Raw genomic sequence first — 22430 nt, forward strand, 5'->3', positions numbered from 1 at the left:
TACTGTTTGAATAAGACTTTGGTACACACCAGGCCAGAGTGTTATTGTGTGTACCACAATGTAACATCACGTTTAAAAGTAAATCATGATTGGTGTCAGTCAGACACAGTGGTGGTGGCTATTTTCTTTGTTTTACTAACGTGGCATTTATGTACATAATAGCATGTCTGAGCCGTGTTCCGAGTAATGGGAGTGGCTTGCAGAGCTGTGCATTGTGGTGCATAGTGGCAGTTGTAGTTTTTCATACAAATGTGCTCTAAAGTCACATTTTGTCTTTTCTCTGTCAAATAGGCACAAAATTCTACATTTATGTTACATTTTGACTACAAATATGACTCACTTTCCATAAAGAATAATGTTCCTATCGGTGAAATGGCCCTTTAATGTTAATGTTTTATGTTGTTTATCACTGTTTGTTACTTCCCAAACAAACCTACATTTCATCTGCCATAAAACATTGAAATAACCACAAGCATATTATTTATCTACTATCATTTATTGGGCAATAAACACGCATACAAAGATTACAAACACTCACCAGTTTCCACTTTCCAGAACCAAACCTGTGCAATATAGTGATGGTCGTTTTTGAAGCACTGCTTCATGAGGCTTCGAAACATTTACGAATCTTTTGTTTCGAAACAGTGGTTCGGAGCTTGTTTCAAACTGGCCCAAGTCACGTGATTTTAGAAAACAAGGCTTCATTACGTCATAACTGTTTCGAAACGTTTCGAAAATCCGATGGTTCACCACTAGGGGAGTTGATCACATGACCAGTGTTTAATATGTTTCTGTGAACTCGGGTCAGTTTTATAATAAAAGTTCATAAAACATTTATGCTTCTGACTAATTACACTGCCATTTTGTCTACTTTTTGTTTATAGACAGATTTAATGACAAAAATGTGCATAATTAAAAGGGTAGTTAGTTTTAATCATTTGTTTGCCCTAAATAAAACTAAAAACACATAATACACGTTTAACTATGTCTTAATTAAGTTAAATAATTTTTTTAACATATTTTGTATGAACAGCAATTTTATTTTATATTTCACCTCTGGATATAGACAGCATATTTATTTTATATTTCACATCTGCATATAGACAGCATATTTATTTTATATTTTCATCTCTGGATAGACAGCATATTTATTTTTGGTTTTCACCTCTGGATAGACAGCATATTTATTTTATATTTTCACCTATGGATAGACAGCATATTTATTTTCGGTTTTCACCAGTGGATAGACATTCTTTGCAGGCTTAATTTTCACACGTCTTTTCCGTATTGTCATTTTACTTTAATGACTTAAAATATATAAAATCTGTGTGCAAATTGAAATATGATCTTTATCATATCTCTTTACATAAAACAATTCCCAATGATATGCTTAATATTATAACATCAATAATTCATGCAAACTGCATTCACAAGAACCACCTTGAAAATATATATTGTTCAGATCATTTCACTATTTTTTGTGACTTAAATTCAGCCTAGATCAATGAACTATAACGTTGTCATTACAACAGACTTCTACATGTTAATTGACCACTGTTTTTTTTTTTTAAATGAAACCACTTCTGTTTTTAAAATATAGATTCACATGATCAGAGAATTTACCAAACAATCCAGATCAAATTAACACTTCGTGGTTTTGCAATATTTATTGGAAATTACACACATCTTAGTAAAACTAGACAAATCTGACCATCAGAATGAACATGCAACAGTCAGGCCCGTAAGGTTGTGGGGAAGTCCCGATTTCAAGAGAAAATAAAACATGAACAGTTTCAAATAAACTATTGCACACAGTGCACAACACACCTCATTCCTGCCCCCTAAAACTGTCTAGTTTGTGCATTTGAATTCTGACATGACCGATAAATCATCGACAGTTTATTAGTTTTTCTTACCGCTGACATGTGCATGGCGCGTCAAATTTGAAAAGTGAATGACGATACGGAAATGACGCCAGCTGTCCATCCACTGGTGTCCAGCCACTGGTGTCTAGCAAGAAGTGAGTCTGCAGGGCTGCAGCTGGATGCCTCTCCAATATACAACCTGGGACTTTTATACACTTACCATGCTGAGCAGCCATTTTGGTTGTGACATCATATGGGTCACCAGTTCATGCCTGTATAAAAGTGTTTTGTTTTCTGTTTAAAGTCTTATTGGTTGTTTGATGTCTGTAGAATTTTGTGTTTGTACTTATTTATTTTCATTAATGTATATTTTGTTGCCCATGCATGTTTTTATAGAAACCCCCACCAATTTCAAAATGGTTTGGTCCAGGGGCGGAGCTAAGAATATAAAATGGCTCCCACACAGTAGTGGTGGGCGATACTGTAAAATTTGGTATCGATCCGATACCAAATACATATAGGGTCAGTATTGCCGATTCCGATACCAATCCGATACTTTTTACTTAAAAAAACTTCTGTGTAGGGGAGAGCAGTATGTCATAATTTCTGAGGTGAATGAATGATCAATTCTTTAGGCTTTTTATTAAAGTATTGAAGTCCACAAAATTATTAGTTATTAGGAAGTGTATAATTAATTTGTTACAACCTTTTTTTTTTTTAAATAAAGAATAACAAAAATCTAAAAATTTTTCTGGTTTAAAAGCAAATGAAATAAAGTGCACACAATCATTACTTTTTACACGTATCAAGTTACAGTATTATTATTTAGTTATTTAGAGCCGTAAAATAGCTCCACACAACGCTTCTCTTCCTCTCGGCCATCCTGATCTCTCACTAAGTTCGCCGCTCCTTGGCGCGTTGTGTCAGTGAGTCACGTGACGACACAACAACGAATCACAGCATATCGATATTTAGATCGATCCGCCCACCCCTACCACACAGTCAGTCAGTGTGGGTTGTTGTAGGAGTTTGTGTTTTGCTTTATACAAAGTTTATTGTGGATTTCTTGTTTATGCAGTTCAGATCAGTTGATTTAGCTGAACTAGCATGTAAATACTTTGTATATAGTTTATATTTTGTACAGTTTATTTTCTTTCTGATTATTTTTCATTTTTACACCGTGTGTCATTAATAAATCACCCTTCCCCTGAATCCAAGCGGCTTCTGTGTCAATTTTGCCTCCTATCCTCCCGGTCAAATCCTAGCAATGGTATTTTATGAATCATAAAAGAGAGGATCGACAAAATTGTAGTCATCGTATGTTTTTTTTCCTATATGAGCTTTTGATTTCTGTATTTTTGTGCTTTATGGAATTAAACCCATATTCCCGGATACTCTGCAGTTTGTGTCTTTTGCCAAATATTGTATCATTAAATACCTGTCACAGATTTGTATGGAGAGAGATGAGGAGAAACATTAAATCAGATTATATTCACTAATAATAAAACAATAAACAAGAAGACTGGCAGAGAATAACAACAATGACAGACATGAGTTCACACAAAACATAAACGGACATGAATTTACACAAGACAGTGTTGATAACTGACCAAGTACTAAAACTAAGGCTGGAAATAAATACACAAGACTGATGTTTGCAAAACATAACACAAGTGAGGACGATGAACACACGGGCAGGACTATGACAACAATACCTAACTGAGTTTCTCTTATATTTGGATAGTATAATTAAGGTCATTAAAGGCGGAGTCCACGATGTTTGAACAACGCTTTGGAAAAGGAGACGGGCCGACTACCAAAACACACTTATAGCCAATCAGCAGAAAGGAGCGTGTCTACTAACCGACATCCTTGCCGGGTTGCATATGTGTGGGGCGAGTCTATCAACAGAAGGTCCAGATTCTATTGGGGTAGGGGCGTGTTTGTTTAGGTGAATTCAAATATCAACATTGGCTTTCAAACATCGTGGACTCCGCCTTTAAATGTAAATATTGTTCAAATATCTCCTCTGGACATCACTTCTGTCCCCTACTATATGTGTTCCGGTAATTTGATATACTGTATAATTGCATGCATGCTGTGTGTTATCACAAATAAAGGAGTTGTTTGGTTTTCTGTATTTCATCAGGTTTAAGTACAGTTATATTGAGACACAACGAATGTCTACAGTGAGGTTTCTGCTGAGGATCTGTGTTACAGCTGTAAATAATGACATCAATACAGGAACAAATTTCATTACTCAGCTGTCATCTGTGTGCAGTTACAAAACCTTCCCTTATAATGAGGAATTATGACTATGATGATTACATTAAAATAAAACAGAGTGATTTCCTGCTGGATCTTTGCTCACATGTGAAGGACTATGAGAGTCAAACAGGCAGGAGTTTACTTCCAGCATTACAGTCAGTTTATCAGTCAGCAGCACCTGATGTCTGGATCATAAATCTCTCAGAGAGAAAGACCTCCATCCTCCTGGAAGTGCTGAAGCTTCAAACAGAGAAGAAACCAGTAAAGCTGATAGACTGCACAGATGAAGAGAGTCAAGTGATGAGTTTACTTCACTGTCTGCCATACATCTCACAACTGCGGTCAGTAGTGCATAAATGTGTTTATTGTCTGAAGTGATCGTGGTTCATTGGTGATGGTTAGCTGTTTGTTTTAATCAAGTCTTGTGTTTTTCAGTGGTGATAAGCGCTGTGTGTTAAGTCTGGTTAAACTGGTTCAGTTCAGAAAGAATCCAGATCTGGTGATGTCACTGTTTCAGGCTCTGGACTTCAATCTCAGTCTGGATGGAAAATTACCCAGCAGCACCTGCAGGTTTGTGGGTGAAGTCTTACATCTGTCAGCTGACAAACTCACTTTCACTGTCAAACCTGAAGCCATCTCTCTCAGAGGAACAAGACTTCTCTTCAGACGCATCACAAACATACACACACTCAGGTAATGAACTGTTATAAATATCTTCTTTTTATTTGTATATATTTAACTATTTATATTGTGTTGTTGTTGTTTTCAGGTTGAGTGGTTATATGGTATTGAGAATAGTGCGAGCATTGAGGTCTTCAGGTGTTGGAGCTCCTGTCAGTGTAAATGAACTCTCACTTGATCTGAATGATAAACAGCGGTCAGAGATGGAGATGTCCAGGGTTTTGAGCAGTTTGTCTTCTCTTCTGAGACTCTGGACTGTTCAGTGTTTAAACTTGACTGAATGCAGGATGAAGTCTCTCTCTCTAACTCTCCTATTGTGTCAGCAGAGCCCAGCGACTCTCAGGTCTGTGATTGTGTTTTTATCTAACAGATTTGAGCAGTGCTAATATTAAAATTATTGAATGCATTGCGATAAAAATTAGTTGTGGGATATGTGATATTATTTAATGTTTTAGTAATAAACATTTGTAAAATTTTATGCATGATGTTCATTGAAAAGTTTCCAGTAAAGATGTACAGTATTGATGCTCGGCCACACTGTATAAACAAAATAACACTCTGTGTGTTTAGACTCTCTGAAGAGATTCTCCAGACGCTGGCTGAATGTGTGTATGAAGCTCAAGAAGAGGAAGTGACTCTGTGCTTCCTACAGAAAGTGGGCGGAGATTTGACTTCCTGTTCCTTCAGCTGGGAAAAACTTCACTATTTCCTGCAGTGTGAAATTCCATCAATCACTCTTAACCTTAAAGAAAGAGACACAACACTCAACATCAGAGAAATACTGCCATTTCTCAACAAGATTCACTTTCAGCGGTAAACAACACACTGAATCTTCAGATTACAGAAAATCCACAAAAACCCTTAATGTGCTCTCAAAATATTTAAATAGTATTTACATATTTAAGGTGATTTAAAATAAATTATCAAATGTTTGTGTCTGTACAGGTTGAGCTCCACCTTCATGTTGTGTTTAATCCGTGAGATCTATGAGTCGAGATCTTCAGTGTTTGTGTTCAGTCTGTTGAGTTCAGTGAAGAACTGCATTAACCTGCAGAGCAGATCGCTGGACTCTGTCCACTGCGCAGCCCTGCGCTTTATACTGCAACACTGCACTGCAGTTACACTCAACATGATGTGGACCTCCATACCAGAGGAGGAGCTAGAGAGCATTCAGACTCTCTTCAGTCACGTCTCCTGCCTTAGGTCCTCTCTCTATGTAGTAACAAATATTGTTGTTCAAATATTAATAAATGAAGTGATTCTGATATTACCAGAAGTTGTTGTGATTGAGTTGTTGTTTGTTTTCAGTGTTGACAGACGGCTGTTATTGAGAATGATTCACTGCTGCAGTTCATCTGATGTCCAGCAGGAGGCGTCAGTGGTTTTGCTCTCTGCCCTGCAGCACAAACTGGACTTCACCTGTGATTCAGCACTGGACCTGACAGAAGACACAGAGACTCTACAACTGACTGCTGAAGACTGCCGTGTGATATCTGCAGTCATTCAGAGAGCTTATAAAGATACACAAACACTCACACAGCTGAGTCTACACGACTGTGAGATTAATACAGCTGGAATCCATCAACTCTTCTCAGTTTTACACTCTGTTAAACTCCAGTGAGGAAACATCAACACATATCATTCATACACAAGCACAGATACACAAATAAAACATGTCTGTCTCTCTTTCAGCTGTGATAAATCGACGCTGCTTCAGTTTCTCTCTCATGTGGGTTCTGGGGAAGCTGAATCTCTTTCTCAGGCTCTGGGTGCAGAAGTGGATCTCAGTCAGACTCAGCTGGACCTGCAGGTCTGTAGAGGACTGGCGCTGGTTCTGGATCATTCTGAAGGTCTGACAGAACTGGATCTCAGTCAGTGTCATCTAACTGATCAGAGTCTGGATCTTCTGCTGCCAAACCTTCACAAAGCAGAAATCATTGAGTGAGTGAAAGACAGAGAGAGATTGTCAACATTATACATTGAGTGTCCTGTAATATTTATTGTGTTTCTGGTGATTTTTGTTTGTCTGTTTTGTAGTTTTAGTGGCAGTAACATCACTGACGCTGGGGCACAGAAAATCTACAATATCGTCTCTCAATACAGTAACATAAAGACAGTAAGGTGTGTGTATCACACTTAGGCTATATAAAGTACGAAAGTATATGTTTGTATAGCACGCAGACTGAAAATAAATGAGGAAAATGAAATTATTAAATTTTCTGTAATCGGTTAGAGTACTACGCAGCTTTCTGTATATTACAAGTCAAAAGTCTGTACTTTTTAGGATGTTTCTAAGGGTTTTTTTATGTTAGTGATTGTGTGTTGTGGTTGTAGCTGATATAATCTTGTGTTTGTATCTCTGTAGGCTCTTCAACAACAGAATTCAATTCAAGGAGCTCTTCTACAGAGACCCACGGTTTGAGATCTGGTGATGCCAAAAAACATCGTTTTTGTCTGGAATATATGAGCCAGTTGCATAACCGTTCAAGATATTAAGAGTTGTGGGTACTGATAAGGTAACATGTGTCAAAACTGGAGTCGTTGAGATTTGAGATCACATTCATATTCACTTTCTTTATTGCTGGTTTAAGGGAACATTATTTTTAATTAATTGCTGTCTTTTAATTAAATTCTATCATTTATATTAATCTTTTAGGTGTTAAGAATAGGTATAGATGTTGATGCAGATTTATTGCATTGTTTGTATGTTGATGACTTCACCGTGATGGTGAAGCAAGGTCAATGTTTATTAACCCAAATCCACTACCCGTTTGGGTTGTTCGGGTACAGAAGCGGTCACTAGGTTAAACAGCTGTAAAAATTCATCAGATTAATATTTTTTTATTTTTCTATACTACCAAATGTTTGCAAAATTTCCATGATTTTAACTTTTTTAATTGCCAAGTTCATAAGTGGTGTCACTGATTTGGGGAAAAACACACAAATTGACCGATTTTCAATATAAAAAGTGTTTGTTGGCTGGATTTTTTTTACCTTTTTCACAGTCTTGGGCATGCCAAAGATTGCTAAAAACATTGGCTTTGATTTGATTTGTGTAGCATCAGTTTATATTTGTGTTTTGTGTGTGTGTTATTTTTATCAAATCAGTGAGACCATATGAATTTGGCAATTAAGGAGTTAAAATCATGAGCATTTGGTATTAATCAGTACTGAGGGTGATTAACAGATTTATGAAAAATTTTTTATAATACTAACAATATTAATCTGATGAATTTTTGAACCTGTTTGATTTAGTGGCTTTTTTGTACATGAACAACCCGAAAGGGTAGTAAATTTGCCTACAGTATATTGTTGAGTTTTTTTCTCAAAATATGTGTCAATATAAGATTTGTCATCAAAAATCATTCTATTTACTGAAACACAAAGAAAGTTGTAGCCAAATTAAGACATTAAAAAAAATGGCCTCAACAACACAAAGGGTTAAGATCCCTTTCGGGCAATTTGGATCATATATATATATTACTTTAAATTTCCTTAAGTATCCTCAAGGTCATTTAACAGCCAAATAGCAAACGAGTAGTTATATCTGTTACTTTTTTACCTTTGCAAGTTTGTAACGTTACCCCAAGGAGAGGTACACAATGAGACGTTAATTTTCTAAACATCAGACGTTAAAAAAGGTTTTGCCATTTTTATCTTATAATTTGCTATAGGCTCACTATGTAGTATTTCTATTAGGATGTGGTGTTTTTTTTTTAATGAATGAAATCAATAAAAGTTTATCTTTAGAGTTAATAAAGATATTGTAATCTTTTTTGGGTGACTTTTCTGCTCAGGAGGTGCTTTTGGAGACTAAGACGACAACACAATACGTTTCACACACAACCAAAACATTTGAATAAAAGTAAGATCAAGAAAACACATACAATTTTCTTTTAAAACCGATTATAAAAAGACATTTAAAGCAACACTATGTAGTTTTTTTTACCTTTAAATAATGTCTTTAAAATTATTTCATTGATAGAACAACTTTTAACTATACAAATTGTACTGTTGCTGCAACCTGAGCAGCCTCCTAGCTGCTACAAGCACACTCTAAAAGTGGCGGTGGAGGGTAGAACACACAGCCCCGCCCCTCCCCCTGCCTGCAGAAGAGTGTCTGATACCAGGCACTGTTGCGCTTTTCAACCACATGGGGGAGTTGTAAGTCATTTTTACATGGAAACTACATAGTGTTGCTTTAAATAAGAAATGAGACAGCCTACCCTACCGAGGATCCAAAGTTGCATCACCTGTTGTTCCCGCACACCGCTTTTGACAACAGTGAGACACAGCAGAGACATTTCATTCAGACTTTTTAAAACATATGGAGTTTTAAAGAATATGTTTTAAATTTAACTACCCCAGCGCAGTATATAAAATTAACCAATCTTTCAAATATACAAAAGTAAAAACAACATACAGCTTATGCAGCAGTAATATTATTATTACAGAAATATTTTTACAGTAAAACTGAAGCATGATTTAAAAACACTTTTGATTAAACAATTTTGATGCTTGCTGAGTCAATAACAAAATCTTTCCTGTAGAGGGAAGCAGAGATTTGTGTATTGTAGGAGTCCAGATACTCTGTTAGTCTGAGATGATATATTGATTGATTAGATGGATGTAGTGGACTAAAATAAAATCCCAAAATAGAGAGGTGTTTGATTTAACAATATTCTAGACAGAAATATTTATAGATGAATTAATAGGAATGGATGCTTGTATTGTCCTCTTCAGGGTTTACAAAGATGTCTGTTGCCATGATGATTTCATTTCTACAGACGTGTTAGAACAATGCCTCCAATCATTGAAACAATCTCAGCTCATTTTCAATTGGACATTGAATGTCTCTGTGTGACAAGTGTGTGACAGTGGGACGACTGAGCGCTTACAGAATAAAAAGCATGAATCTTTTAGAGAGAGAGAGAGAGAGAGAGAGAGAGAGAGAGAGAGAGAGAGAGAGAGAGAGAGAGAGAGAGAGAGAGAGATGAGCATCTGTTCAAGTGCTTTACATATTTAAAGTGTAGAGTATGAATTAGTCTTCTAGCATAAAAAGCATACATTTTTATTCGATTTAGTAAAATAAGTGATTTTAGAGATTTAAAGCATACAAGCAAGATAAATTAAGTAAAATAAATTACTATATTTATTATAATATTAGTGATATTAAAATTGAAACAGAATTTAGTTTAAAAGTGATTTAAGGTCATAGTAATTTATTTCCTGGCATCATTATGGAGAACATGATGGGAGTCATTTACATCAAGAGTAACTGGGAAAAACTAAACTGATGTGAGTTATTCATTTCTCTGAAGCACAATGTCATAACTAGACAAAAGCCTCTGGGTTTTTATGCAAATCGTCTGTTTCTAGACAATGATCAATTGTAGAAAGAGATGAATCATTAAAGGCGGTCAGAAACTGGAAGCTTAACATGTTTTATAGATATTACATGTGATTTATTTGGCTTATGTTAAATAAAGACTTATAGTCTTTAAACATCCCATCAACCAGTGCATGCACTTACACTGTACAACATATTCTGTGTTAAATGAAATTTAAATGAATGATATTTTCTGGATTAATTTTCTATTGACATAAAGTCCCATCTCAAAATATATATATTTTTTACTTGCAACAGGTTATGCTCTTTGCTTGAATTTATACATTTTTATGATCATATCAATTCTTGCTTCCTGTTTCTTTTTCTCGCCTAATTTCTGCTAAACTAAAATGAATGAATGTGATTTTATTGTAAACAATTGTCGTCTTGTGATATTGGCTAACACATCATCACGTGGACTTGATTTTTATATAATGACGTAGAAGTTTGGATGAGGGCCGCTGTCAAATTCTGTTTATAGCCACACTGTAAAAAATATTTTGTCAACATAATTTGTTAAAGGCGGAGTGCACAATTTCTGAAAAACGCTTTTCGGGCTGACTGCCAAAACACACTTGTAGCCAATCAGCAGTAAGGGGCGTGTCTATGACATTGTTGCCTGGGTTGCCTATATGTGGGACGGGTCTATCAAAAGAAGGTCCAGATTCTATTGGGGTAGGGGCTTGATTGTTAGGTGATTTCAAATATCAACATTGGCTTTCAGAGATCATGCACCCGCCTTTAAGTTAAAGTAATATAAAAAATATAAGTTAATGTTGTAAGTTAAAAAAGTAGGTTGAACTGACTTAAGTTGTTTAAACTTCATGCTGCATTTAATTTAGGGTGCACTCATAAAGGTGTGCGTGTGCGTGTGTGTGTGTGTGTGTGTGTGTGTGTGTGTGTGTGTGTGTGTGTGTGTGTGTGTGTGTGTGTGTGTGTGTGTGTGTGTGTGCGTGCGTGCGTGTGTGTGCGTGCGCGCGTGCGCGCGTGCATGTGCGCTTATAAATATAAAATTGTGTACATGCGATTTGCAGGTGTTGTTCTTATCTTCAGCACCCAAAGCAAATGATTCCGGGCTGGATCAGCACTGGATCTGGGCAGGTCCGGATGGATCCAGCACAGATCTGATCCGGAGTCGTTTTTTTCCTTTCTTTGCCTCTAGCTAGTTTCAACATCGTTTATTGTGAATATTTAGTCTTTAGCTCTAAAAGCAAAGAGTCTGGCTCTTTAATAAATTATTCAGTTTCTTTATTGACCTGCTGAAGTCCTGACCAATCTTCTGTCATGATGGGCTTTCAAAAACCAGTAGGTGTCTGAGCTCAAACTGTCTTTTCATGCAATGTATCTCTTAAGAAAGTTAAATTAAAAAACGTGGTCACAGCAACAAACATGAGGTCATTCTCAGGTCATCTTTATTAAATATTAAACAGATCTCGAGAATGCTTGATTTTGATTAGGTTGACTAATGAACGGTGTCATTTTTGTATAATTACTGCTAATCTTTAAATAATAGAATGCATGGAAACATATCAGCACTTATTGGGTCAGTTTCTCAGACAGAGCTTAAGTCCAGTCCAAGACTTAAATGCTTGTTTGAGCTGAAAACAGCTTTAAATGACATGTCTTAAAATATATTACCGCCATTGTTTGTCTCAAGATGCACACCAGTAATTTTTTTGCAAGATAATGCCTTAATCTAAACCATGTCTGAGGAACTGCCCCATTATTTCAGAATAGTTTATTAACACAATCTTGTGTCTCAACACAGATATTATGGATATACTGACTACAGTAAATATGCTGTTTGATTGACAGTAAATGTTTATATGTATTTGTGCACAGTGCTGTCATCATCTGTGCTGTAGGGTCCTGCCATCAGTCATTGTGTCAAATTAATTCCCATCATCTCATAATGTGCATTTGCATGTAAGATTTTAATTATTTTCTGGGAAAATTATCTTTATTTTTTGTTGGCTTAACCTTTAATTTGAAGAACTCAAATAATGGTATCAAACGTCTCCTTTTTGAGTTTTGGAAAAGATCTTTGTTTTAAACTGGTCAGTATTTTCACATAAAGTGTGTTGGGAGAATCATCGAGAAGAATTAAAAGAAATAAAAGATAACGTAAAAGCTCACTTATGGTTTTAGAGCTATGAATTATTAAACTCTAAGCAATATGGTTAGTCTAGATTGATTTATGAAATGTTAAATTGTGATTTACATTAGTGAAATGTATTGTTAATGTCATTTAAATCTTTCAAAGGATCACATCAAGCGATGAGAAGCTTTTGTATACACACACACACACACACACACACACACACACACACACACACACACACACACACACACACACACACACACACACAGCAGGGAAAATAAAATTTACGTCACATGTAGTCATTAAGCATTAAGATTTCATACAAAGAAATCAGAGCATTTAAGTATACAAGTTGAGTCATAATAAATAAAGTGAAACATTAAACTTAGAAATCCCCTTACTGATAAAAATGCTAATGTGTCAAAAAAAATATATATATATATATATATATATATATATATATATATATATATATATATTTAATTTCTGTTTATAGACACAAAAACCTGCATCATAAAAATGCAGTTTCTCCCCCAGTGAAACACTTGGTACTGCTTTGCATTTTTAACACCACTTTACTGTACTGAAACGCAGAAGTACAACCTGTCCACCCAGACTGTTTGCTGGCTATGACCTCTTTTTATGTTATGAATTTTAATGAAGGAAGCCGTTTATTTGCATGTCGCAGCAGTTTGGTCTGCTTCACTTCCCCATCTGGTGTGTCGTGTTGTAAATAACATGCATCATTTCCCTCGTGGTCACAGGGAAGAAAGGATTTTTAAGGGACAAGAGGGTCTATGGGATCTTACGAAAAGGGCTATAATGAAATATGATGAACAAAACATGCATATATATATCGTCAAACTATTAATGTTATCCGAAACATAGCTTCCGTTCATTAGGTATAGTTATACAATAAACTCAATTTTACTTTTTTGCAGTAAATTGAGAAGGGGAGAAATATAAAACTATTTTAATGTCTTGTTGATTGTCTTATTTTCCGAGCCCCCGTCCAATTGCAATGACCTGGGAGCAGTATTGCTTGACTGAATATAAGACCCAAGGGACTGATAAGCAGAGATGTCCTATAAACACATGGAAAAGATTACATCACATTTGCACCCAGTGGACTGATATAATGCACATCACACATGATTTCATTTAGACATGTATGCTACTTTAGTTTCCCATTTCTGTTGGGTTCACTTCAGTGTGCAATGCATTTTTTTTTTCTTATGTCAATTGTCAAAATAAAATAATTTAAGGTTAAACATTGCAACATCTATTTGAATTTGACATTTTCAGAAGATATTGTCAGTGTTTCTTCCAAAGCAAAACCCACTGCATGGAGGTTGCAAGGTGGTTGCTAGGGAGTTGCTATGGTGCTTCAGAGGTCTGCTCTATGGAAAACAGCTCATATTCAAGTCTATGATATATTTTATGTGAAGGCACACTCATCTAGAGATTCCTGCAATAACCGAGCAGCTGCCATTTAGATGAATGAAAATGGCAACATATTGCCAACTCCAGGTATCACACAAAGATTATTTATTATTTTGTTGTATATAAAAATGCCTAGACACACATTACGAAACTAACCTAGTTTAATGTCTAATAATGTTTAATAATCGTATTAACCTGCATTTATTACAGTATTACAGCTCATATGATCAAGAGAGACAGAAACAGAGTGAGAGACAGTGAATAAAACTCTCTCTCTCTCTCTCTCTCTCTCTCTCTCTCTCTCTCTCTCTCTCTCTCTCTCTCTCTCTCTCTCTCTCTCTTTCTCTCTCTCTCACAGATCTGTGGCGAAGGTGATTTAATCTCTCACGCCTCATTACGGAGGGAGTCGCCCGTGCGCGCGCTCGCGTCGCTTTGCGCACACAGACCGCGAGCGCATCTGCACGCGGGAGGAGACGCTCGTGCGCTGGAGAAAAATCCCGTGTGGGTGGATGATAAAAAGACAAACAGCCTGGAAGAGGAGAAGAGAGGGAATCTGGATTTATGCGCACCGCGGACAGCGCACGACATGGCCACTGCATAGGAACCGAACGCCGCTGCTGCAGGTGAGGAGAATCGTGAGCATCCTCGCGTGCATGCAAACAATTATGATCATCGTTATGGGGTTTTTTCATCCGTGGACCTATATAGGACTTTGGTTCAAATGTATGGGGGTGCGTTTGGCGGGTTTGGCATGCAGATGGAGATGATGACTGATGTTTGCTTTTTCATATCTCTGGATGTGAGGAGCAGATGAAGGTGGGGGTGTGGTATTCCCTAAACGCGAGCTCTAATTACCCTGTATGGCAAAATCCCTTTCGGCTCTCCTGATCTCTCTTTGCTGTGCGCGCAACCCCCACATTTAATAGCATGAAACTGTGATGTCAGCAGGTGATGCAGTGATTAGAAACGTGCACTGTATGTGTTTTGGGTGGCAAATTAAAGATGAGACATTAGAGATCCAGACCTCACACACACATAGTCTAACCCAGGTGCTTGCAGTGCACCAGCAAGTGGATTACAATCTTGGATAGATAGGTGTTTTTTAATGGGTTGGACAAAAAGAGGAATGAATTTTCTTAAGATTGTAATTTTCATTTAATATTATGTGTTTCATTTTCGGTGAGCCAGGTCGGTTTGGATGAAGACATCATTTTGTACTTTATAAGAATCTGGTATGAAAAGTAACCTGATGTGAAAGCTGATAGTTAAAGTCACAGACAAGTCAAGCTTTGGCGGTAATGGAGTTGGTGACACTGGGAACCTATACTGTACAATCTCTTGACTGATCTAATAAGCTCATAAATTTCTTGGGATTATATAGTCTTAATTCAGTGTATGCCATTTAAACATCAAAATATATCATTCCAATGCATAGATTTTATTTTGACCCTTGTTTAGGTTTTTGCTCTTTTGTTTATGGGCAATAAGTCACTTGCAGTTGCAGAATTTCTTGGCTATGTAACCTGTTCAAAAGCGCTCATTGTGTCACCTTGTATGCACAACTTTAGTTCCCAGCAAACTTGTGCATCCTGTGAAAAAAGTGTAAACTAATCACATTGGGCCTGAAACAGGCAGCAGACGGTGTGTGAATGATCCAAGGCTGTGTCATCTGAAGCCGATACTACACATGACGGCACCAAATGTTTCCCAGACACTTCATCTGTAGTGCAGAGTCTGTTCCCAAAATGGTTTATATTTTGAGGCTTGAATGATCAACAGGAGAGTAAGCTATGCATGGTCTTTTCTTGCCATGCGTCGGAAATCACATTCTGTGACTGTACGTATGGATGAATTACTCATTGACGTTAAAACAGTAAGTTCTATATAGTATGAATATGGGTAGCGTGAATGTTATTCGGATGTACTACATCCACCATGTTGATACATCACGTGACATACGTCGTCATAACAACAAGTGAGCCGTTAACTTGGATGTTGTTAAACAAGAGCAATATAACCACAAATAACAACTGTTTACCTTATTTATTTACATTTGAATAAAGTTGCATGATTGCATCACTGTTTTGCGACATTTTTGAATATTGACGATGCCTTCTTCTTCTTCTTCTTTGGGTGACTTCTCTCCTGGGGGCTCACGGGATAATAAAGTGTCCATCGAATGCACTAAATGCCAGTGTCGTGATTGGATAGTGCAGATTAAGGAGTGGTATCATCCCCTTCTGACATCACAAGGGGAGCCAAATTTCAATGACCTATTTTTGCACATGCTTGCAGAGAATGGTTTACCAAAACTAAGTAACTGGGTTGATCTTTTTTACATTTTCTAGGTTAAAAGACGCACTGGGGACACAATTATAGCCGATGCCTGACCAGCGACCACCGGCGGAAACAGTTTAATTCGCTTAGCCGTTCACATACCCCGATAGTATTTATATATATATAAATATATATGTATCTCTCTCAAGGGTTTTTTCCCTCCTGGAGTTTTCCTCCTGGACTAGCCAGGAGGGTTTTTCTCCTAGGGGGTTTTTTCATCCCCTGGAGAGTCTGCCACCTTTGGCTTAACTTACTACTTTACTGTATACGTTACATTATTACTATGCTCGTTTTTCTCTGTTTCATACATCTATTAATGTAAATCTGCTTTGAAACAATTAACTGTTGTGAAAAGCGCTATATAAATAAAATTAAATTGAACTGAATTGAATTGAACTTAAACATGGAAAAAGCCAGATTTTCATGTCCCCTTTAAAGGATTAGTCAATTTTCTTAAAAAGAATCCAGATAATTTACGCACCACCATGTCATCCAAAATGTTGATGCCTTTCCTTGTTCATTCAAGAAGAAATTATGTTTTTTGAGGAAAACATTCCAGGATTTTTCTCATTTAAATGGACTTTAATGGACCCCAACACTAAAATTGCATTTTCAAAGGATTCTAAACGATCCCAAACGAGGCATAAGGGTCTTATCTAGCGAAACGATTGTCATTTTTGGCAAGAAAAATAATAAATATGCACTTTTAAACTACAACTTCTCATCTTCTTCTGGACCCTTATGCCTCGTTTTAGATTGCTTAAAGTTTTTTGAAATTGCAATTTTAAACGGCATTAAAACTATAAGTGTTGGGGTCCATTCAAGTCCATTAAAATGAGAAAAAATCCTGGAATGTTTTCCTCAAAAAACATAATTTCTTCTCGACTGAACAACGAAAGACATCAACATTTTGGTTGACATGGTGGTGAGTAAATTATCTGGATTTTTTTTAGCACTGAATACAGTTTGTTTTACAACCTGACCCTTGTATTTCTTGTTAAATTTACGGTCAAATTTACGCCTGGCATCTTTCATTTGCACATCTTTGCCCTGCACTTTAACATTGTATCAACACACACAGCCACCGCATATAAACCTTCCCAGTGTTGCCAGGCAACAAGGAAAATATCTTACTTAGCCAACTTCAAAATTAAGGCCGAATCAAGGCGGCGATGCCTTTCTTGTTTGAGAAATGAATATGAACCATTAAAACTCTCCTCGCCAGCTAAAACTAAGCACTCGCACACTGACAAATGTTGACCACTGTGAGTATAAGTCAGACTAAAAGCAGAGGCTTGTACTGGATGCTTTCTAACCTCATGCTATATTCATTTAACTACCCTGAACTCAGAGGATGTGATGTTCAACAAAGTGCAGAAAGAATGTCCTTCATAAAACTTCAATTATTTGAAGATAATGCATATTTTAGGTTACCATATCAAAGTTAGCTTTCTGACCTGATCTCTGTCTCTCTTTCATGTGAGCAGAGTCAAAGATAAAGAGAAGATACAACAGAAGAAGCTATGATGGCAGTCGAGGAGAAACCTCCTGTGAAGGGCAGCACCTCCATATTACCATGTTTCCTGTTTGTAGAGGTGAGTTGACCGTGAAACATTTAACCTTAACTTAATACACACTGTATCAACCTTTCTTTCTTTCTTTCTTTTGCGTGCATGCACACATTAATGTTGCATGCGCATCATGAACACATCATGACACTTGGCTGCTGTTACTATGGATACCAATCAGCCATCATTTATAGATGCTTCTCTCCCACACGTGCCTTTTTCCTCGATATACGAATTTTTACTGTTGTGCAGTAAACACAGCCTCACCTGTATGATACATATATTAAATGTATGTGTGTGTTGATAGGATGGATACGTTTTTTTAGTTGTCATTATTTGTGAATGTACAATTTACTCTTCTGCGTGTAACTGTATAACATTTAGATTATATATTATTTATGCATTTGGCAGATGCTTTTATCCAAACCAACTTACAGTGCATGGGTGATTCTCACGAAAACTTGGTTTTAAAAATGTCAAGCATGAAAATGTAAAAATTGCTTAAATTTACTTTTTTTCCCACCAGACATTGAAAAACAAAGTCTGGGGTAAATGGGAACATTAATTTAAAAACTTCTACTTATCATTTAAAACTTTTTGTAACATAATTTAAAAAATTTGTCCTAAAAAAAATCTCATTACCGCAACAGTCAGAAAACATCAACACTGACATATTTTCAAAATGACATGACAAACCTGAAAGAACATAATTTGGAGATTCTGCACATGCATTTAAAATCAAAGTATTATGCTTCTATTAATTAAATTAACATTTAATAAGCATCTGTTGCGGTAATGATAATCAAAATGTCGTGTAAGCATTCTGACAAGACAATATTTCAAATTAACTGTCAAAAAATGATCTTACCTGGTAGCCATCTTGAAGTAACTGGTCCATGTGCTTGGTCACTCAAACTCAAACTTTATTAAAATTCTGTATGTGTGCTTAAACTGTTCTCAAAAAGTGTTGCGGAGGATGAAAACATCAGGTATGGACACATCATTTTCCTAATTTTTCTTCATTATTATTATACATGAATATTCAGTAAATATTTTTTCTGTCATCTAAAGTAGTCTAGCAAAACATCCATTCATTTTTTTTTCATAATATTTTTGTGTTCATTTGATTAAATTACAACATAACGCATGTTCAAACACAGCCGGACACATTGCGGTAATGAGAATTTCAGCAGAAAATGAGATAAAATTTCCAATTATAAATTCTTATGTTGAAATCACACATTGTGCAAGGTAGAACACAGTATTGTGTTAATTCTGATGCTTTTTAATGTTACTATATTACACATTTTAAAGCTAAAATCATTAGTGCCGTGGTGTTTCAATGGTTTCGTGAGAATCACCCGCATAGCAAAGGTATGCAATTTATATTTGAACCCATGACCTTTTGCACTGCTAATGCAATGCTCTATCACTGAGCTACATAGAAGCACAACCTAAAAAACTGATTTATAAAACCAAAATGTGTGTTGTTTTGAAAGATTTTTGCTTTGTACCTCCCCTCAGATCCATTAGAGAGCGCATGTGTTCTCTATTTTGTATGGGCTTAATTTATATTTTATGGACTCCTTTCCTTAATAGGATATTTCCATAAATGTATGTTATTATATTATATAAAACGGTTATGGTTAGTGTGTGTGTGTTCACTTGATTCTTCTGCGAACAAACCAGATATAAAGAGTGAAATAGATATGTGCTTTATCTTTTACACGGTCAGCTGAGTTTTGGCATCAGAACGGCTCTGAGTTGTGGGCAGTTTCTCATAACTTGAGAAAAGACCGAGTGGTTGGAAAGATGAAAAGGATTTTGTAAGAGCCATCGCTGAGCATTGTTGGAGCTGAAGGGTTTATTTCAGTAGGAGGATGAAAGGGACCCAGCGGGATGCTGGAGGAGTACTGCCGCTACTCACGGTGGATGAATGGGAGAACAGTGAAATTAGGACCAGCACAACTTGGCAGGGACCTTAATTATCTTAATTCAAATAGAGCAACATCTCAGCGGTTCACAACAGAATAATGCCTAATTAACTACAAACATCCAGAAGAAACATACAGACTAATCACTGACAGATCGTGCGAAGTTGGCACGCAGATTGCATTTCTTGAAGCTATACGGGTGTAATCTGCTAACAAACCATTTATGTGATGCAAGGATGTAGGCTATGCAAAATGACACTAAATATCTACAATCTGGTACCCTTTAACAGTAGGTAACAGTCCTAACATTTAGATACAGAAAAGTTTGGGTAAAAAGTGATTCAGGTCATTTGGGGTCGGGTACATTTCTTTGGACCCGAGAAGACCTCTAATGTGTAGTTCTGCTCATCATGCAGAATAAAAGCCCTCAAGGAGCTATGAATATGACAAGAGCTGTCAGTCAAACCTCCAGACAACCTTCAGTGTCTGTCAGCAGCTTCAGACCATTCAATAGGACGAGCTCTAAAAATACCACGAACAGCAGAAGATCAAGCTGGTTTCATGCCCACTTACTGCTTTGATATTCAAGTGGCAGTAGGGGAATTTAACAGCGAGATTAGACATAAGATAAAAACTCAATTTATAGTCTATAAGGTATGACGAATTTAAATTGAAACCAGTGGTGCCCCCAGAAATGTTAATAGGGGTGGCCCGGGGAGGCCATAGCAAATTATTGGTGGCACCAAAAATTATTTAGGTTAATGTGTGTGTATACCTTTTTACTTTTGTTTCTGGTTAACATTATGGGCCCTATTTTAACGATCTAAGCGCATTGTTCAAAGCACACGGTCTAAACGGGCATGTCCAATTCCACTTTTGCTAATTTAACGACTGGAAAAATGTTTATGCGCCAAACGCACGGCCTAAAATGGTTGTTCCTAAACTCCTAATGAGTAATGGGTGTGTTTTGGGCGTAACGTGCAATAAACCAATAAGAGTCTCAGATCTCATCCCCTTTAAAAGACAGTTCCGCCTTGCCTAATCCCTATTTAGAAAGCGGAATTTTAAACTGAAAAACTAAGCGGACGAAGAAGACCACCAGTAAAATTTTATTGTTTTCATTTTTTATTCAAATTGTTATTTTTTGGATTAAAACCTTTAAGCTGTTTTCTTTCAGTCATAGAAGTTCAAATAGCAGGCTTTTAATTGCTGTAAATGTATTGATATCCCACATAATCATTGTAATCTCATAAAATAATTTTCAAATATGCAAGAAAAGGTTTGTACTCTAAAAATACATTGTATATATTTTTAACAAACAGGAGATAAAGAATTTACAAACGTGCGGAGAGCAGTTTCAGCACTCGGACAGCTTCATGTTTTTTTTTTAAAAAATGACTTAAAAATGTTTCTCATCTCATCATATCCACAGGTACAGTGTCTTCATATACAATAAATCCGTGGGGTGGCATTTAAAAAAACATTTAAAAACAGATGCATTTGTTTAAAGCAAAGCATTTATTTACTTACCAAGCAGCTCTTTACGCCTTCTAACGTCTCATAATCAGTCCTTATTAATGTCCAAGAGACTCAATAATATTCTTTTACATTTTAATCCTTTAATTTTTCATATTTAAAAGCCTTTTTGTGCTGCTGTGCATTCATGTATGTGATAAGCAAACCAACATTGTCGTCCCGTTTATAGGCCCATATTACTAACGCGCTCATTAAATAACAAAAACACTATTGCGCCATTGACTTTAAACTTTAGACCAGTGGCTGGTTGCATAAACATAGCCGCGACGTTAAGACTGCGTCTTAAAAATGATTCTGACTAACTAGCAATTAGTTAGGGCTAATCAGTCTTATTATTTGGATTTAAATTAGACCAATCTGCCTTTCTATATAACATACTTAAAACAGATATGATCAGTCTTGAAGAAAAAAAATCATGACTAACTTTTAACTCATTCACCGCCATTGACGAGTTATCTCGTCATTTATGATTTCATATTTAACTAATAAATATGCCTTTCTGGACGTATTTCAAAGTGAAAGTGTAATACCGCTTTTATCCACCAGATGGCGCCAAACCGAATTTATCAAAAACAGAATTTAAAAAGATTTCATGATTTATTTTAACTGCCTTTATGTTTGATAGTCATTCTGAGTCTGATCTCTAACATAAATTCCTTTACAAAAACGCATTTTTTTAAGCTTTTTGCTCAAAATGTTGTATTTTTGAAGAGAAATATCCATATTTCAGTGGTTAAATTAAGTAGAAAAAGTAAATATATAATGAAACGTTTTTTCCCCATTTTGTTTGTTTGTTTGTTTGTTTATTGTTTGTTTGAAAGCAGAGGGTGTGTTCTTTAATTTGATATAATTTGTATGTTTATATATTTATAGAAAATAATTTTTCCTGCAAGGAATTTTGTGAAAATTTTGTTAAAGTCACAAAAATGCAGGTGGGCAACTTTTCTCAACAAGGCTGGCGGTGAATGAGTTAAGACTAGTCTTAAAGTTTTATGCAACCGGCCACAGGTTTTAGTTGGTCAATGGCGTAGTCTATTTTAGTTGCCTCAAAATAGCAACACGCCAACAATGCGCCTGAACACACCTCGTTTTCAGACCAGAATGCCAAAATTGGGCGCGAATGCATTTGCTATTTAAACGTAGCCTAAATGTGAAAATTTCATATTCATCAAATTATATTACCGGGTGTATGATAGAGCCTCATGCTTTTAATTAGCAAATAATTGTTCTTTAAATAGTGTAGTTCTTTGCAAATTGACATAGGTGTATATGTCGACTGCCTTTTCTCTTTAATTTGATTTTTATAAT

At 36.1% G+C, this 22430-nt stretch overlaps 2 protein-coding genes across 6 annotated transcripts in view; both read left to right on the forward strand.

Moving 5' to 3' along the window:
• LOC129425882 (uncharacterized) overlaps positions 1–7620 on the forward strand; it is a 57507-nt gene extending 49887 nt beyond the window's left edge. The window contains exons 6-13 of one of the 3 annotated variants that reach the window (XM_073857655.1): positions 4569–4826; positions 4903–5157; positions 5385–5627; positions 5760–6017; positions 6123–6431; positions 6507–6755; positions 6852–6935; positions 7180–7603. In XM_073857655.1, coding sequence (XP_073713756.1) covers positions 4569–4826; positions 4903–5157; positions 5385–5627; positions 5760–6017; positions 6123–6431; positions 6507–6755; positions 6852–6935; positions 7180–7246 — 1723 coding nt within the window. In that variant the 3' untranslated portion in view covers positions 7247–7603. Of the gene's footprint in view, positions 1–4568; positions 4827–4902; positions 5158–5384; positions 5628–5759; positions 6018–6122; positions 6432–6506; positions 6756–6851; positions 6936–7179 lie in introns of all 3 variants that reach the window. The other 2 variants (XM_073857656.1, XM_073857657.1) reach the window with 2 other exon arrangements.
• A 6475-nt stretch (positions 7621–14095) lies between these two features.
• The window catches only part of LOC129421499 (phospholipid phosphatase-related protein type 5), a 28133-nt gene continuing 19798 nt past the window's right edge, over positions 14096–22430 (forward strand). Inside the window, exons 1-2 of one of the 3 annotated variants that reach the window (XM_055177103.2) lie at positions 14096–14370; positions 17572–17679. In XM_055177103.2, coding sequence (XP_055033078.2) covers positions 17608–17679 — 72 coding nt within the window. In that variant the 5' untranslated portion in view covers positions 14096–14370; positions 17572–17607. The remainder of the gene's footprint in view (positions 14371–17571; positions 17680–22430) is intronic. The other 2 variants (XM_055177098.2, XM_073857665.1) reach the window with 2 other exon arrangements.

The sequence above is a fragment of the Misgurnus anguillicaudatus genome, chromosome 19 (assembly GCF_027580225.2).
Source record: "Misgurnus anguillicaudatus chromosome 19, ASM2758022v2, whole genome shotgun sequence".
NCBI classification, from domain to species: domain Eukaryota; kingdom Metazoa; phylum Chordata; class Actinopteri; order Cypriniformes; family Cobitidae; genus Misgurnus; species Misgurnus anguillicaudatus.